The following is an 18,734-nucleotide window of genomic DNA, read 5'->3' on the forward strand; positions in this document are numbered from 1 at the left end:
TCAGCAGCTGGGGATCCACACTGGGGACCAGCTTAGCTCTCCCAAGGGTCAGTCTGCAGAGTGCTGCTGTGCTTGTCTTCCTCCTGAGTGCTCACCCAGTGGCTGGGCTGCTGTGTGTCTCAAGACCGTTCCTTAATAGGGTCCCTACTCACCATCACAGAAGCCACGACTTCCTACACCAATGTGCTATATGTGGGAACTTAATCAGTGTTGCTCAATTCTTAAAAGTCTATGAGACAGCATCAATACTGTCCACACTCAATAAATGAAGAATAGGAAAAGTTAAGCAATTTATTATCACTCACCTACTAAGTCACGGGACCAGAAGTCTCAAGTCTATCATTCCTCAAGGCCATACTTCCCTGCTTCTTGTGAAGTGGCTCCTGATTCTACCAATTTCCAAGTTTGTTCTCCCACTAACCCCTTACTCACCTCACGTGACACTCCATACTCTATTTTCCAATGCACTACATGGATTTTGAGGTCACTGGGCTCCTGGTGTTAGTGACATCCTCTTGCCCCATCCCTACACACCAGCCTTTGGAAATCTGTTAGGCCTTGCCTTTATGGCCTAGCACAGGGCGAGTTTCATAAATACTCGAAGTGTGCTTGAAATGAGTTATGTTTTCGAGATCAGAATTCATAAGTTCATTAAATCATTAAATATATATATTATATATATATTCATTAAAATATAAATTTTGTTATACTACTACTCAAATCTGCATCTTTACTGATTTTTTATCAAAAATTACTGAGGTATATTAAAATCTCCACTGTAGTGGAGGATATTAATTTTTTTCCTTGCAGAACTACACACACTTGCATGCTACTAGATGCACATATGATTTATCTTTAGTCTTTCACTATTATACTGTGTAGTCTATAGAGACTGGATTTACCCAAGTAGAGGAGAAAAAGAGGAAGGGGAGAGAGAGGAGGAGGAGGAGGAAGAGAAAAGGGTGAGAAGGAGCCAATTATAGACAGATGCAAAGGCAAACCTTCTCCTTTCCCTGCTCAAGAAAGATAATTAGCCTTTCGGTGGTCTCTAATCTTACAGATTCTTGGGGTGGTTATTTCTTCTCTCCCATGCCAGTGAGGGGTGAGGCAAGTTTCTCTGCCGGCTCTTTCTGTGAGACTGTTTTCCACTCAGCCTTCCCCCCGGGGTCCCAGCTTCACACAAGTCTTCTACTAGACCTGGAGCAAGACTGAGATTTAGTCTTTTTGTCCTATGCTCAGTGCAAAGCAAGAGTTCAAGGCTCACAGGGTACCTGGTTCCACTTCATTTGGGATTCTAGAAAAGGTGTGTGTGTGTTTGGTGCTTAGTAATACAGTAACACAATTTTTTAAAATAAATTTTAATCTAGTATTTTAATTGAATCTATTGAAAGCATTATTCAGATTATTTCCGTAGCTGAGCATGGTGGATTATGTAATCCCAGCACTCTGGGAGGCTGAGATGGGTGGATTGTTTGAACTCAGGAGTTCAGACCAGCCTGAGAAAGAGTGAGACCCCATTTCTACTAAAAAGTAGAAAAACTAGGTGGGTGTGGTATCAAGTGCCTGTAGTCCCAATTACTCAGGAGGCTGAGGCAGGAGGATCACTTGAGTCCAGGAGTTTGAGGTTGCTGTGAAATATGACGCCACAGCCCTCTACCCAGGGTGACAGCGTGATACTCTATCACACACACACACACACACACAAAAATTATTCTCTCCACATTGTTTCTAAATCTTTCAAATTTTGTTCCTCACCTTGTGACTCAGCTTGACTGTGGCTGCCTCCGTCACTCTTCACCCTACCTCACACCGCACACACCCAACACAAAGCAGTAGCATATTCCTCCCTCTGTCCCCACAGCACTGCTTCTACCCCAAGTGCATAATTTCTATACCCTGTTCTTACTTTCTGGACAGTTACATCTGTCTTCTTTCCCACTTGATAACCAGGTCCTGTGTCAGCTTTCTCTAGGTTCCACTCCCCACTCCTCCCTGGTTCCAGAGAGGGCAGCAAAAATGTTCATCTGAGGATGATGTTCCCATCTGTTTGTTGGCTTAAAATTTTGCTTTTAAGCAAATTTCAGAAATTTTTAAAAAGGACTTATGCCTAGAAATTCTGACCAGATAGACCCATCTGATCCTATGGCACTGAACTAACCAGCCTGTGTGGCTCAAGAGAGCAAGTGGCCTGAAGAAGCTTCAGCCCAGCTGCTGTGGGGTGCGCTCTTCAAGAAACAAGAGGCTTCCCAAAGGGTGCTAGACAGCCTTCCTTGCCAAGGGCCTTTGGGTGTGGACAAGGAAACCTCTTTTTGCCACCTGTTCGTTCATGGAACTTGACTACCATTAAACAGACTGTGACTGAATCATCTTATGCAGTTTGAAATTAGTTAGATGTCACATAATTCAGTATTGAAAACCTTTTTTAATATTGCTGTCAGGATCAACATGAAAAAGAAATTCAAGTAGTTTTCTGTACATGAGACATTCTTCCAAGGCTAGAGATACAACCAGGAGGAGAATGACTTCAAGTTTATTACCATCAATAAATGTATGAGAAGGTGAAGCATGAGTCAGGATTTTGACAGGAGGTTAAAATATACCTTAAAAGAGAAAACAGACGACTAAAATCTACACAAGAGTGCACTGGTTTTTGCTAAGGCACCCAGTCATCTGCGTCAGCTGCCCAACTGTATTTCCCTGGATGCCATTCACCAGTGAGCACCTGAGAAATCTAGGTCCACACAATGGAAGTTCACGTTATAGTTAGTTTCATAACCGAAAAACATATTTTCATAGAAACAACAAAGCAAGGGGTTAAACATTAGCTACCAAAAAAGTTGACTTAGGTTAACTGTGCCATTCCAAGGTATTGCAGAAGGAAGCTCAGTTCTGACTTGCAAGAGTCGGTCTCAGCTCACCTCATGGGGGCTCTGAGCCGAGGCGTCAAGCAGGCAGTCTCACTGCTTCTTGCTGTCGGCGAGCCTGCGAGGCAGATGCTGCTGCTGTCCTGTCTCCTTGTCAGCTCTCTCATCTCCGTGCTGCAAACAAGCCCTGTGCTGGTGCCTGAGTAACAGAGCAGGTGTCTGAGCACAGGCTCATTTTATATGAGTGTTCTTGTCTTTGAAAGAAATGAGAATATGACAAGGAAACCGAGCAGCAGCAGGCCTATCCTCAGCAGCCTTTCTGAGTGATGTCCAGGCCCGAGGCCTTGGTGATTTCCAAGGCTGTGAACACCTGCGCAGAAGGGGAACACAAAGTGGACAGACAGAAGTTAGCACTGCTTCAAGAAAGCAAGTTCTCAACGTTACATTTATGCCGTTCTTTTAAATACACAGTTACTAATACCAAAGTTTAACAATGTGCTTTATGATTATTTTTTGAACCACATCAATTGAAGCCAATTAAAAAAATGTTCTACTTCCTACCTCCCCGCATGTGGGGTGAATTCCAACGGTGTCATCAAGTTGCTGTTTAGTGAGCCCACATTTCATTGCAGCTGCAAATCCCTGGGTAACCTCACCGGCATTTGGTCCAAGAATATGTAATCCTATTACCCGATCCTTTAATACAGGAACAAAACAAACAGAATCCCAGTAGGTTAATGGTCTGAATAGGAATCTGTTCACCGCAATTCCACAGTTAAATTTTACAGTAAAATGTATAGTTAAAATCTACAGAAAAAGAACTCTCGCGTTGAAGTGAGCAGAGAACATTACCATGAAACTGAGTCTCTCTTAAGAAATCCGTTAAATGAGCCAGTAAATGCACATCCAGACTTAATTTACACTCAAATTTACTAGAACAAGCAATTTACCCACTGCATGAAGGAGTTCATTAGTATGATGTAAATTTCTGAATTATGCTGAGCCAGTGCTCAACAACAACATAACATATCTGAATTAAAGTCCAATGTTGGAATAATTCTAAGGCAGTGGGTTTACTGGAAATGCAGAGATTGCCAGCCCAGGAAGCAGGAAGCAAGGTGTCCTGCTCCTAACACTGAGATCAAGGAGTGGCAGGTGTGGGGCTGTTACCAAGCACTGTGTGCTGCACGGTATAGAGCGTATGTGGTGCACAGACCCTCAGAGGTGGAGGCAAGATTTGCAGTCAATTTCCAAGATAATGGTGCATTAGTATTTTCTCATCAGACTCTGTTCTTCATCTTGATCTTCAAAAGTGTATAACAGATGAAGAGAGGACTGTAAAAGGGCACCAGAGGTCAGAGGCAGGAGAAATATTTGCCCACTCAGATTTTGGAAAAAGAATAATGGTTTAGAGCAGCCAATCTCATCTACACCTACTGGTGGGCACTTAGATGAGAGGCAGGCAGATGCCATCTGGGCTGGGGGTTCCAAGTACAATTCCAAGGGCCCCATGGAAGGCTACCAAATTGGAATCCGAGGTGGTGCCTCACACAGCAACCTGGAAAAGGGCAGATGGCCCAGAGAAAATCAGGAAATCAGGGCATCTGGTGAAAATCTCCACTGATAACTGAAAATGAAGTCAGGTCCTTCACCAGGACTCAGCTCAGTAACATGTGTTTCACTTTATGAGCATCTCCTTCTAACAGCTTCGGAAACACAGTTTATAAAATGCAAACACATACTATACAATTCATTAATTGGTAGCCAAAATTTTCACAGATCATTCTGTTCTAAACCGTCAAGTTTCAACTACCAAGCATCGAGACAGCTCTGGCAGGAGACAGCTTTCGGTGCTCTGCCTTGAGAGGGCTTGTGAACTGCCACTGCTCGGCCTCTGCAAACACATGAGCTGGGTAGCAGTGCGAAGGGGTTCTGTTTGGCCCTCCAGGCTATCTTTAAACAGATTATAAAAATCCAAATTCTAGGAATGAAAGCTACATTTTAAAATCACAGCACTTCAGTTATAGTGGTATTACATACATGGTCCAATTTATTGCAGACTATCTTTGCATAACAAATATTGTTGTCTCTGCCGGCTAGTGTCCATTCAAGAGGCCAGAAGAAACTATGAAATACCTGGAAGATGAGATGAGAGAGAGATTAATGTATGTGAAAGCTACTCCTCCACAGGCTCTTTAATTCCCTAAAGACAATAATCTCTGTTACAGCTTTGAGAAATTTAAAGTTCAACGATCCCAACTTTATGTATCTGATGGGAGCATCTGGGCCGGAGCATGGGGCCATGGCTCCTGAAACATCAGTTCCACAAGTGTGTGGACCTTTGTTTTAGTTGCTCAACAGTTCCTGCCTGACTACAATGTTCAAATTCAAGCAAAATATAGAAAACAGAAAAAATAAAATAGTTCTAGCCCTTCAAAGAGATTAAGAACCTAGGTTAATTGAAAGCAGGGATCATGGCCCTCACATTTCACAAGACTGTCCTCCGTGTGCTGCTGAGCCTCTTCAACACGGCTCTGCCTCCTGAAGACTAGAAGAGAGCAGCGTGCCCTCCACCCAGCGTGGGATCGAGGGATGGCGATAACCTCCCAGCGCTGCTCCTCTGAGTCACTCCATACAGAAGTGGGAACTAATCCTGGGTGATGGAATAGGAAACATACCTGAACTATAATCTATAAGGTACCTCAACTCTCTACCCAGCTACGGAATCGAAGATAAATGTTTCTCTACCTCAAGATATAATCTCCTAAAATTACACCTCCAAGATTCAAAAAAAGCAAGGGTGACAACCTAGGAGCTGTGGCGTGACTTCAGAACAGCAGGCTTCTACTTCTGACGCTGCGCCCTGCCACAGACAGGGGTGGGCCCTCCTTCCGCTCTCTCCCTGGCTTTGCCACATGCTTTTTCCTTCCAGTACTTTAAAGTTTGTACTGTATTTAAGTTTTGATTCTCCTGGTTCAAGGTGGGTATGAAGTGTAGGTCCTACTTCTTTTTCCTTAACAGCTGCCCGCTTATTCCAGTAACAAGATAGAGTAATGGTAATCTGTCTTCTCCCACTGACTTAAAAACACTACTTGTGTCCTACAGCAATTCCTATAAGCATTCAAATCAGTTTCTGGACTTTGTTTGTCCCACTGACCTCGCTGTCCATCCATCCATCTGCCACCACTGTACAGCTGCGATACTGTGGCCAGATGTAAATTTCAGCATCTAATTAGGGCTGGTCTCCTTACTCCCTTTTCTCAGTCTTCCTATTATTGCCCGTGCTTTTTAAAAAGTGTTTATAAAATCACGAATGATAATTACAGACACAATTTTCAAAACTGTTATGAAAAACAGCCATTTCTGCCCCCACCTGTTTCAACAAACCCAAGGGCCGTCACTTTTGCCTCTGTATGTGCTCATTTTGGTATCTACCGCCATGTTTCTAAAAACATGCTTGTATCGCCACTATTTGACTTTTCTAGGTTAGGCTTTATCTGCCAACTTGGCTCTATCCAAGAAGGGGATTTCACCCTTTCTTCCCCAGCCATGCCCTTAGCATCCTCCTGCTGACACAGTGATACTCTCAGCTATGTAAGCACCAGTGTTTCCTCTACTACGTAACAGCTGTTTGAAGGCAACCACAAAGCCACATGCAAAGAAAGAAGGAAGCCACAGCCTTACCTCACACCACTGTGTATGCAAATATTGACTTAAACTGGGTCAGAGACCTAAATGCAAGAGCTAAAACTGAAGTCATGGGCCACATAACATTTCAGTCTACAACAGTCCACACAATGATGGTCCCCTGAGAAGCTGCAAAGTTCCTGTCACCTAGTGATGCAGCCGTCATCAGGTCAGAGCACAACACGTTACTCACATGCTGTGTGACGCTGTCACGTCAAAGCCTCGCACAGACGATTATGCAGGGTGCACGGTACTCGACGACGACGCCCACTAGCGTGGTGTGTGTACTTACTACACGACACATTTTGTCGTTATTTTAGAAGGTACCACTTTATTAAAAACTTGAGAGTTTTTATAAATAAAAAAGTTAACTTGTCAAGCAGCCTCTGACAGGTCCTTTAGGAGATATTCCAGAAGGTGGTATTGTACTCACTGAACACGATGCCACATAGCTGTCACTGCCCCTGTGGACCTTCCAGTGGGACACGGTATTGAGGCGAAAGACAGTGACGCTGATGATTCTGACCCGGGGTAGGCTCTAAGCTAATGTGTGTGTTTGTACCTTTGTTTTTAACAAGAAAGGTTTAAAAAGTAAAAAAAAACCTTTTTAAAAAAGAAAATGATTTATAGAATAAGGATATAAAGAAAAACATTTTTGGACAGTTGTACAATTTGTGTTTTAAGCTAAGTGCTATTACAAAGCAAAAAAAATTTTTTAATTAAAAATTACAGTAAGCTAATAAAAGTACACTTGTACCTGCCACTTATAGTAAGAATTGAAACATCCGTACCTTTGAGATCTCCTATAGGGTCCCTTCCAATCCGACTGCTGTTCCTCCCTGAAGAGTTAACCAGTCACTAGTCTAAATTTTGTAGTATTTGTTTTCTGTATTTTCATTATAATTACATGCTACATTCATGTTCTTCTAAATAATTACCATTTCGTTTTATATGTTTAATCATTGTAAAACTGGACTCACGTGTTGATTCTTACTATTTTTACTCCTAAATGCTATTTGAAATTGATGCATATTTTGTATTTATTTTACAGGATGTGCATATCTAATTATGAGAATATATATATTCACTATTGCATGGCTTTTCCCCCTCAAAAAAAAAAAAGAAGAAAAGAAAAAGAAAAATTACAGTAAGCTAAAGTTAATTTGTTAATAAAGAAAGAAAACATTTTTAACAAAAAAAAATTTTTTTTGAGACAGAGTCTCACTTTGTTGCCCTTGGTAGAGTGCTATGGCGTCACTGCTCACAGCAACCTCAAACTCTTAGGCTTAAGCGATTCTCTTGCCTCAGCCTCCCGAGTAGCTGGGACTACATCTGCAACAAAAAATAGCTGGGCGTTGTGGCAGGCCCAGGCCGGGCTCGAACCTGCCAGCCTCAGTGTATGCGGCTGGTGCCCTACTCCCTGAGCTATGGACGCTGAGCCCATTTTTAACAAATTTAATGTAACCTAGGTGTCCAGTGTCCACAAAGTACATGGCGACATCCCAGCCTTTCACGTTCACTCTCCATCACTTGCTGACTCACCCAGAGCAACTTCCAGTCCTGCAAGCTCCACTCATGGGACGAGCCCTATTACCTCCATTTATCTTTTGTGCCACATTTTTACTGTACCTTTTCTAGGTTTAGCTATACCACTGTCTTACAATTGCCTACAATATTGCGAGTAACATGCCATGTAGCCTGCAGCCTCGGAGCAGTAGGCTGTAAGCCACGCCACCTGGTTCTCTCTTAAGTACACTCTGATGTGCACGCACAGAACTGCTTGACGCACTCCTCAGAATACACTGCTGCTGTTAAGCAACGCATGACATTTTTAGAACTCTAAGAAGAAAACATGGGCATAACTTTGGATTAGGCAGTGTTTTCTTAGATATGACATGAAAAGTGTAAGTGACCAAAAAAAGATAAATTATATTTGATCAAAATTAAAGACTTCTGTGCTTCAAAGGACACCATCAAGAATGTAAAAACACAACCTCCAGAATGGGGGAAAAAAACCTGTAAATCATCTCTAGTAAGGGATGTGCATCTCCTCTCCACATGTAGAATGGGGCAAGGACATGAGGCAGTGGGGTTGTTGGCAAGCAAGTAGGTTGTGAGGGCCGGCACCCTTGTAAAGCAGTTCCAGGGAGCTCACTGTCCCTGTACTACACAGGGACAGAGAGAAGAGGGTCCTCATCAGATACTAAATATGCCTTGATCTATTGGAACTCAGCCTCTAGAACTCTAAGAAATAAATTTCTATTGTTCATAAGCCATCCACTTAAGCCATTTTGTTAGAGCAGCCCAAACGAACCAAGACACGATCTTTGAGAGTTTATTTTAAAACACGCACTTTCCCTCAAAAGCTTACAGACATCACGCATTGTGACTGGTACTGAATGTTTCTGGGCAAAAGCTCAAGGCCGGTCTGACTTTGTGCCCTCTGTGGACAACTCCTTTTCTCTGCCTGGATTCCTAAGTGTCAAGAACGTAACTGGGACATCCTTGTGTCAATTGCTCTGCATCAGTTTCTCCAAGAATAAGGTATGTTACATCAATCTTTAGATTCAGCTCTTCTCCAACATTAGCAATATACTCTTTATTATATTTCCAAATACTACTCCTATTACCACTTCTTAGGTTTTCCACTGAAGGGTGTGAATTATGTCTTTGTTGGATCATCTTTGCCTCTCCACATGTATCACAGTCCTTGTCTTTTTTCTCCCACACTGAAGTATAATTAACCCAACTTATATATAATTAAGTTTATATATATATATAAATCCTACATAATTAAGTTTATTTCCAGTCATATGCATATTGTAATTCTGATGTGTTAGTTCAGTGATATAGTATTTCTATTTCTCATTTTGTCCTTAATAATCAGTGCATGGCTGTGATGATTTCGCTCCCTCCTTCCGTATTACAATAGGTATTCGTTAGGAAAAAAGTCCAGGTTTTTTACTCAAGAGAAAGCCTAGCATCTCTTTCTTTCTCCCCTTTTTTTCTTTTCTCCCAAGTGGCAATATCAGATATGGGACTACTGCACTGGGGAAGAATAACATTATTTCTTTTTATCTGTCTCCTTTGGGTAACATTTTCCTTAATGTTGCAGGAGTGCTGAATAGCCTCGCTTTTTCACATATCACAGTAGCAAGCCAAGGAAACTACAAGTTCAGAGACTAGGCTACAGGAAAGAAACGATGAGGTTGGGGAATAAACAACAAACCAGCATGACTGGGTCATCCTGAGCAGGAAGGACTGGCGTGAACGACCTGAGAACATTCTGCCTCGCACGGCAAGAGGAAGGAATGTGGACTGGACTCTATGGGCACGGGGAAACTGTGGAAGAGCTTTAAGTGGGGAAATGGCATAATTGATTTGTATTTTTAAAAGATCCCTCTGGCTAATGTGTTATGACTGGATTGGTGTGCGTTACAGAGACCTGGTGAGTGAGCCAGAGGAGGGAGGACTACAACAGGATGGAGAGGGGAGGGAATAAGTAGACACACACCGGACATGTTCCACAGGGACCACAGACTGCAGGTGACAGCATGGAGGGTTAAGGATGACTCTTACGTACGCATGAAGGTGAATTTCCCCATATGGAACCAAAGATTTTATTCTCGAAGAAACTCTAGAGTAAAACAGGTTAAAACCTGGGGTCTAAAGTCTCTAAAATTTTCTATTTAGTCAGGCCACCAGAGAGCCCTGTTTTGGCCCATTTAGGAATTGCTTTTTTATACTGTATTTTTGATATTAAGCCATAAGACTGTATTTCTGGATCTAATAAAGAAAACTGTTCTCCAGCCTGGGCAATGTAGCAAGACCTTATCTCTACAAAAATAAAAAAAATTAGCCAGGCCCAGTGGCATACACCCACAGTCCCAGCTCTATGGAAGGCCAAGGTGGGACAATCTAGGTTACAGTGAGCTAGGAACATAGCACTGCCCCTCAGCCTCAGCAACTGAGCAAGACCCTGTCTCGGGAGGGGTGGGGGGGTGGGGATGGGAGAAACAATTCTATAAAACTCATTATATTTACTAAAGGGATATATTAAGGACATTATTGATATTATTCACCATATCAAAATGCCCCTTTCATAAGACCTTGAGGAAGTCTCCCAGTTCTCAGTTTCTCTTTGAGATCAGGTCGTAGAAAACTAAAATTAAATTTTCAGCTTAATCTCAAAGTAGAACTTCATAGCATGAATTTGGTGAACAAAAAAATTAACCTTTTTCTAGTTCTTATTTTTTTCCACTCTCATTTTCTTTTCACCTTGATTTTCTCAGTTTAAAAGTTATTATGTATATATTTTTAAAAGGCCTTCTCAATCCCTCTTTAACAAGAATTTCAACTATTACTAACATCATATTTTTGGTACTATAAAAATGCAAAAAAATAAGTGTTCTGCAGTGAACCTTAGGGAAAAGACCTTAAAATAATCCCACAAACTTGACAACTTGTTTCCTTTACCTAGGATACGGCCTTCTACATATTCTCCCTTCTGAGGTACCTGCCACCTTTCTACCCCAATTTCTCATTAATTTCATGAAGTTTCAAAACTAAGTACTAAATCCATAATTATTACTACCAGTTTTCTAAGACCCAAGTAGAAGTTCACAATTCCAAAAAAAATGGCTTATTATTACAAAGAGTTAATTATAAACACTAAAGAAATAACGTTCGCTAAATGTAAAATTTGAAAACCACCATCTAAACTAATGTTACAAGGTTTTTTGTTTTTTTTTTTTTAATTTTTTTTTATTGTTGCAGTTTGGCAAGGGTTGGGTTTAAACTCACCACCCTCAGTATATGGGACCAGCACCCCTACTCACTGAGCCACAGGCACTACCCGTCACAAGGTTTTTTAATCATTCATTTTTCCAGAACCAGAAATTTATTTTTTTTCTCTTTTTTTATTGTTGGGGATTCATTGAGGGTACAATAAGCCAGGTTACACTGATTGCAATTATTAGGTAAAGTCCCTCTTGCAATCATGTCTTGCCCCCAGAAAGTGTGACACACACCAAGGCCCCACCCCCCTCCCTCCGTCCCTCTTTCTGCTTTTCCTCACCCCCCCATAACCTTAATTGTCATTAATTGTCCTCATATCAAAATTGAGTAGACAGGATTCATGCTTCTCCATTCTTGTGATGCTTTACTAAGAATAATGTCTTCCATGTCCATCCAGGTTAATACAAAGGATGTGAAGTCTCCATTTTTTTTAATAGCTGAATAGTATTCCATGGTATACATATACCACAGCTTGTTAATCCATTCCTGGGTTGGTGGGCATTTAGGCTGTTTCCACATTTTGGCGATTGTAAATTGAGCTGCAATAAACAGTCTAGTACAAGTGTCCTTATGATAGAAGGATTTTTTTCCTTCTGGGTAGATGCCCAGTAATGGGATTGCAGGATCAAATGGGAGGTCCAGCTTGAGTGCTTTGAGGTTTCTCCATACTTCCTTCCAGAAAGGTTGTACTAGTTTGCAGTCCCACCAGCAGTGTAAAATGTTCCCTTCTCTCCACATCCACGCCAGCATCTGCAGTTTTGAGATTTTGTGATGTGGGCCATTCTCACTGGGGTTAGATGATATCTCAGGGTTGTTTTGATTTGCATTTCTCTAATATAAAGAGATGATGAACATTTTTTCATGTGTTTGTTAGCCATTCGTCTGTCACCTTCAGAGAAGGTTCTATTCATGTCTCTTGCCCATTTATATATGGGATTGTTGGCTTTTTTCATGTGGATTAATTTGAGTTCTCTATAGATCCTAGTTATCAAGTTTTATCTGATTGAAAATATGCAAATATCCTTTCCCATTGTGTAGGTTGTCTCTTTGCTTTGGTTATTGTCTCCTTAGCTGTACAGAAGCTTTTAAGTTTAATGAAGTCCCATTTGTTTATTTTTATTGTTGTTGCAATTGCCGTGGCAGTCTTCTTCATGAAGTCTTTCCCCAGGCTGATATCTTCCAGTGTTTTTCCTATGCTTTCTTTGAGGATTTTTATTGTTTCATGCCTTAAATTTAAGTCCTTTATCCATCTTGAATCAATTTTTGTGAGTGGGGAAAGGTGTGGGTCCAGTTTCAGTCTTTTACATGTAGACATCCAGTTCTCCCAACACCATTTATTGAATAGGGAGTCTTTCCCCCAAGGCATGTTCTTGTTTGGTTTATCGAAGATTAGGTGGTTGTAAGATGTTAGTTTCATTTCTTGGTTTTCAATTCGATTCCAAGTGTCTATGTCTCTGTTTTTGTGCCAGTACCATGCTGTCTTGACCACTATGGCTTTGTAGTACAAACTAAAATCTGGTATGCTGATGCCCCCAGCTTTATTTTTATTACTAAGAACTGCCTTAGCTACACGGGGTTTTTTTCGGTTCCATACAAAACGCAGAATCATTTTCTCCAAATCTTGAAAGTACGATGTTGGTATTTTGATAGGAATGGCATTGAATAGGTAGATTGCTTTGGGAAGTATAGACATTTTAACAATGTTGATTCTTCCCATCCATGAGCATGGTATGTTCTTCCATTTGTTAATATCCTCTGCTATTTCCTTTCTGAGGATTTCACAATTTTTTTTATAGAGGTCTCCTTCAACTCCTTTGTTGGGTATATTCCTAGGTATTTCATTTTCTTTGAAACTATGGTGAAGGGATTTGTGTCCTTAATTAGCTTCTCATCTTGACTGTTATTGGTGTATACAAAGGCTACTGACTTCTGGACATTGATTTTATATCCTGAAACATTACTGTATTTTTTGATGACTTCTAGGAGTCTTGTGGTTGAGTCTTTGGGGTTCTCTAAGTATAAGATCATGTCGTCAGCAAAGAGGGAGAGTTTTGGCCTCCTCTGCTCCCATTTGGGTTCCCTTTATTTCCTTGTCTTGCCTAATTGTATTGGCTAGAACTTCCAGCACTATGTTGAATAGTAAAGGTGACAGAGGACAACCTTGTCTGGTTCCAGTTCTAAGAGGAAAAGCTTTCAGTTTTATTCCATTCAGTAAAATATTAGCTGTGGGTTTGTCATAGATAGCTTCAATCAGTTTTAGAAATGTGCCACCTATGCCTATACTCTTCAGTGTTCTAATTAGAAAAGGATGCTGGATTTTACCAAATGCTTTTTCTGCATCTATTGAGAGGATCATGTGATCTTTATTTTTGCCTCTGTTAATATGGTGGATAACATTTATGGACTTGCGTATGTTAAACCAGCCTTGCATCCCTGGGATGCAGAACCAGAAATTTAAAGAAGAATTTCAGTAAGTCCATAGGCCAATTAGGCAATATCATTGGTTCTATATTTATATTCCCAATAATAAATTAAATCATACAATTAAAATTAAAATGCCTTCAAGGTAGAAGACTGAGATTTCAATTCTCTTTTACTTAAAATATCAAGTATTAGTAATTCCAACTCTCTTTATTTTTCCCTCTTTATTCCCACGTCAATTTATGTTGGGAGGGTGGGCAAAAAAAGCCAATCAAATTACCCACCAAAATATAAGAAAATATTTTTAAGATTATGATTGGCCAAAAGGTAGAGGAGTGAAAGAGAGATGCAAATAAATGTGTGTGGAGGACATCTCTTTAGGAATCTGAATAGCCCACACCATTAAGACAACCCTGAGACCACCTGCCTGCCTGACGCCAGCCCGTCCAGAGGGCAGGCTGCCAGAGCTCTAGTGATGGGTGTGGCTCTGCTGCTGGCCACGTCAACCCAAGGGGATGGACACCTGACCCAGTTGAGACCAACCAAGTGCCTTCTCTCATGTTGTGGTATTGAGACTGAGAAACAGTGTTTCAAATAAGGTCTTTTTAAGACCAGAACTATTAGATAAACTCAGGAGCAGAAGACAAGGTCATGTTTTGGCTGCATTCCAGCAGCAGATAAAATTCGTCTGCAGAAAGAAAAATGAACTGTGTACACACATATAAACGTACACAGAGACTCAAGAAAGTAAAAAGCTGAGATGACATTCCAAGGCCTGGATCTGTCCCTTCCTAAGGCCTTAATGCATTCCTACCCCTGGTTCCCAAAAGACTTTAAAACAACTTGGAGCTTCCTTGTACAAGCTTGCTCACACAGATTTTTGTTAACTGTAACTCAAAAGTCCTAACTTAAATATTGTAATCACCTCTTTCCCCAATTGTACTCTTATTATTAGTCTGATAGAGAAATAGTGTTTAATTTCTAATTTCCTAAATTAGTAATATTATCTCCTACAATATAACCATTACAGTAATCTGCAAAATGATAAAATATAAAGTGACTGTATAAACAGTTGATTAAAAGAGAAATTCTGAAAAAGGAAATAATAAAACACAGTCTTACTTCTAGATTCTCTTTTCTGTATGCTTCAGTAGCTTTCTCTTCAGATAATCCACAGCAACCATATTCCAGAGGGGTAAACACCGTAGTCGGAACATTAACATAATCACACTGAAAGGAAAACAAATTCCATTCTCTTATTTTGTGACACTGGAATGATGCTATTGCGTTGAAGCTGAGACTACCCCTGGACCATTTCATACTCCTGGACCACAGAGAGACCAAATCTGCAGGTCCGCAGTGCTGGCTGGCTGACTGTCCTTGAGCACCACAGGGAGATGGCACCCAAGTGTGTGTAGGGCGCTGATATACCCCAGGGCTGGTTAATGGTGACCCAGTTCCAAAGTCCAATAGCTAAGACAGACCATTTTCAGAGACTTATCAGACTGAGTTGCAGAAAAACAGAGACTGAAAGATGACTGTGGACTCCAAACGCAGCAAGCACTCCTCTGGCAGCCCAGGGGACCAGCCTGGGGGAAAGTGAGGGGACTGCAGATGGTATGGCTGCCTGGGAGGACAGGGCCTCTCTGACTGTGGAAAAGGGCTGGGACACGTGGCCAGAGGCACCGTGAACGCCATGTACACAGACATTCAGTTGGGCACAGGTGGCAGAGAAAGGTGGAAAGTGCTGCTCGACCCCGTTCCCTCCAAGGGCAGCACAGAACGCTGTGTGCTCCTCCCACCTCTGCCAATGGTTGCAGGAGCTAGATGAGAAAAACCCGTCTGACCCCAGAGAACCAATACATGAGCTAGCCAGAAATCTGTGAAATGCCAGAAACAGGTGAGCTGGGTCAATCCAATTCTTTCTTTGGGAGGAAATAAACGGCAAACAGAGAATGTTTCAGCCGGTAGTGGGAGAGGAAGAAGCATCCCTACACAGCCATAGCCAAGTCAGGCCAAGGAAGAGCAGCAGGACCCCAGGGACCCCTGAGCTCCAAGGGCAGTGAGGCCCAGCTTTGGCATGGTTCCTGTTCCAGCTCCTCTGTGATCCTACCTCTTAATCCTGCGATCCTTATAACAAACTGCCTCAACCTGTGTAGTCTGAGTAAGTTTCTATTGTTACCCTAGAGCAGTGGTTCTCAGCCTATAGGTCGCGACCCCTTTGTAACAATGAAAATACATCCTGCATATCAGATATTTACATTATGATTCATAACAGTAGCAAAATTACAGTTATGAAGTAGCAACGAAAATAATTTTATGGTTGGGGGTCAACACAACATGAGGAACTGTATTAAAGGGTCATGGCATTAGGAAGGTTGAGAACCACTAATTTAGAGGGAAAAAGCAGCACCACCAGGTATCACTGAACTGGCGAGGGGATCTACTCTTTACCATCCGGGCTCTGTTTGTGCCAGTTTGTGTCTGCCTACCTGTACGCACCATGGGTGAGCCAGGCATTTATTTTCTTTTTTCCAAAATGGATGTGAAAATAACATAACTATGTGAACTGCCCTGGTATTTTCTGACTTGTCTTAGGCCCTCGAATACTGATTGAATAACAGTCAATCCCATTATTGACTGGCAGCTGACCCCGGATTCCCTGGCTTACACAGAGGCCTCATTCTTAACAGATGTCTATTTACTATTTCACATCAATTAAGAAAAATCAATAGGAAACTACTCAATTTTCCTCCTCCTCCTCCTAAAACCCTTCTCCGCACTTCAGACCATCTCTGCACCTGACCTCATGGTAGCCGGCTGTTAGGCTTCCTTTCTGTCCTTTTGCTTTTATCTCCTTCTTTATACCCTATAACCAGGCGTTCTCAAACTTTTTAAACAGGGGGCCAATTCACTATCCTTCAGACCGTCGAAGGGCCGGACTATAGTTTAAAAAAAAAAACTATGAACAAATTCCTATGCACACTGCACATATCTTATTTTGAAGTAAAAAACAAAACGGGAACAAATACAATTCACACCGCTTCATGTGGCCCGCGGGCCGCAGTTTGAGGACGCCTGCCCTATGCATATGGCTCCATCTTCTAATCCCTCCTCCCCACAGATGCCATGATTAACTTGTTAGAGCATTAGGGAAATGCTCTGCTAACACACATTCAAATGCTATTTGCACTTGAGATGGGATGACTCTTCTTTGCACATTTAGCATTGCTGGCCTCCACCCACTAGTGCCAGCAGAGCGCCCCCCAGGTTCACTTCATGGGCCAACTCCTCCACACAGCCTGCAGGAGGCATGAGGGGTGAAACAAGCAGCACGTGGTGTCTCTAAAGGAGAATATGAGCCAGAACAATCACAGAAACTCAGTGTGGAATACTCTGCAAGAAAAGTAGCATGGGTTCATCAAAGAGTTGATGAATTAACTCTTAACAAGGGTGCCCGCTGTCACCACTGGAACAAGACAGGGGCGCCCACTGTCACCACTGGAACAAGACAAGGGCGCCCACTGTCACCACTCTTATTCAACAGGGTCCTGGGAGTCCCAGTCAGAATAAGCAGGCAAGAGAGAACATAAAGGGCATTTAAATTGAGAAGAGAAAGTCAATCTGTCCCTCTGTGTAGATGACATGATCTTATACACAGAAAAACCTAATGATGGAAGAAGCCCAAGTGCCCATCGATCCATGAATGGATTAATAAATTGTGGTATATGTACACCATGGAATATTATGCAGCCTTAAAAAAAGATGGAGATTTTACCTCTTTCATGTTTACATGGATGGAGCTGGAACATGTTCTTCTTAGTAAAGTATCTCAAGAATGGAGGAAAAAGTACCTAATGTACTCAGCCCTACTATGAAACTAATTTATGGCTTTCATATGAAAGCTGTAACCCAGTTATAACCTAAGAATATGGGGAAGGGGGAGAGGGATGGGAGGGAGAGGGGAGGATGGACGGAGGGAGGGTGATTGGTGGGATTACACCTACGGTGCATCTTACAAGGGTACATGTGAAACTTAGCAAATGTAGAATATAAATGTCTTAACACAATAACTAAGAAAATGCCAGGAAGGCTATGTTAACCAGTGTGATGAAAATATGTCAAATGGTCTAGAAAACCAGTGTATGATGTCCCATGATCGCATTAATGTACACAGCCATGATTTAATAAAAGAAAAAAAAAAAACCTAATGATTCTACCAAAAACAGTTTACAGTAAAGTTGTAGGATTCAAAACCAGCATGGGAAAATTAATAGCATTTCTATACATCAATAACTAACTGAAAAATAAATTAAGAAAGCAATACCATTTATGATTATCTAAAAAATAATAAAAACTGAATTTAACCAAGGAGGTTCTGAAACTCTCTACAAGGAAACAAATGGAAATATATTCCACAATCATGAATTGGAAGAATTAATATTGTTGAAATGACCACACTACCCATAGTAATCCACAGATTCAATGCAAGACCAAAGAAAATACTAATGACTGATGACATTCTTCATGGAAATAGAAAAAATACCCTAAAATTTATATAGGAATCACAAAAGATCCCAAATAGCCAAAGCAACACTGAGTAAAAAGAACAAAGTTGGAGGCATTACATTACCTGACTTAAAAAACTACTACCAAGCTATAATAACCAAAACAGCACAGTACTGGTAAAAAAAAAAAAAAAAAAAAGAACAGATACATAGACCAATGAACAGAACGGAGAACCCAGAAATAAATCCACATATTTATGGCCAATTCATTTTCAACAAAGGCACCAAGAACATATGTAATCGGGTGAAAGGTTGCCCTCTTCAATAAATGGTATTAGGAACTAAATATCCATATGCAGAAGAATGAGACTAGACTCCTACCTCTTAACACAGACAAAAATTAACTCAAAATGCATTAAAAACTTAAATGTAAGAACCACAGCTATAAAAGTACTAG

General features: G+C 41.2%; 1 protein-coding gene across 1 annotated transcript in view; it reads right to left on the reverse strand.

Moving 5' to 3' along the window:
• Positions 1 to 2,423: 2,423 nt before the first annotated feature.
• TXNRD3 (thioredoxin reductase 3) overlaps positions 2,424 to 18,734 on the reverse strand; it is a 63,200-nt gene continuing 46,889 nt past the window's right edge. The window contains exons 13-16 of the mRNA XM_053599554.1: positions 14,892 to 14,999; positions 4,905 to 5,000; positions 3,426 to 3,560; positions 2,424 to 3,234 (exon numbers count right to left, since the gene is read on the reverse strand). Of these exons, the coding sequence (XP_053455529.1) occupies positions 3,172 to 3,234; positions 3,426 to 3,560; positions 4,905 to 5,000; positions 14,892 to 14,999 (402 nt within the window). The 3' untranslated portion in view covers positions 2,424 to 3,171. The remainder of the gene's footprint in view (positions 3,235 to 3,425; positions 3,561 to 4,904; positions 5,001 to 14,891; positions 15,000 to 18,734) is intronic.

The sequence above is a fragment of the Nycticebus coucang genome, chromosome 8, assembly GCF_027406575.1.
Source record: "Nycticebus coucang isolate mNycCou1 chromosome 8, mNycCou1.pri, whole genome shotgun sequence".
Classification (NCBI taxonomy): domain Eukaryota; kingdom Metazoa; phylum Chordata; class Mammalia; order Primates; family Lorisidae; genus Nycticebus; species Nycticebus coucang.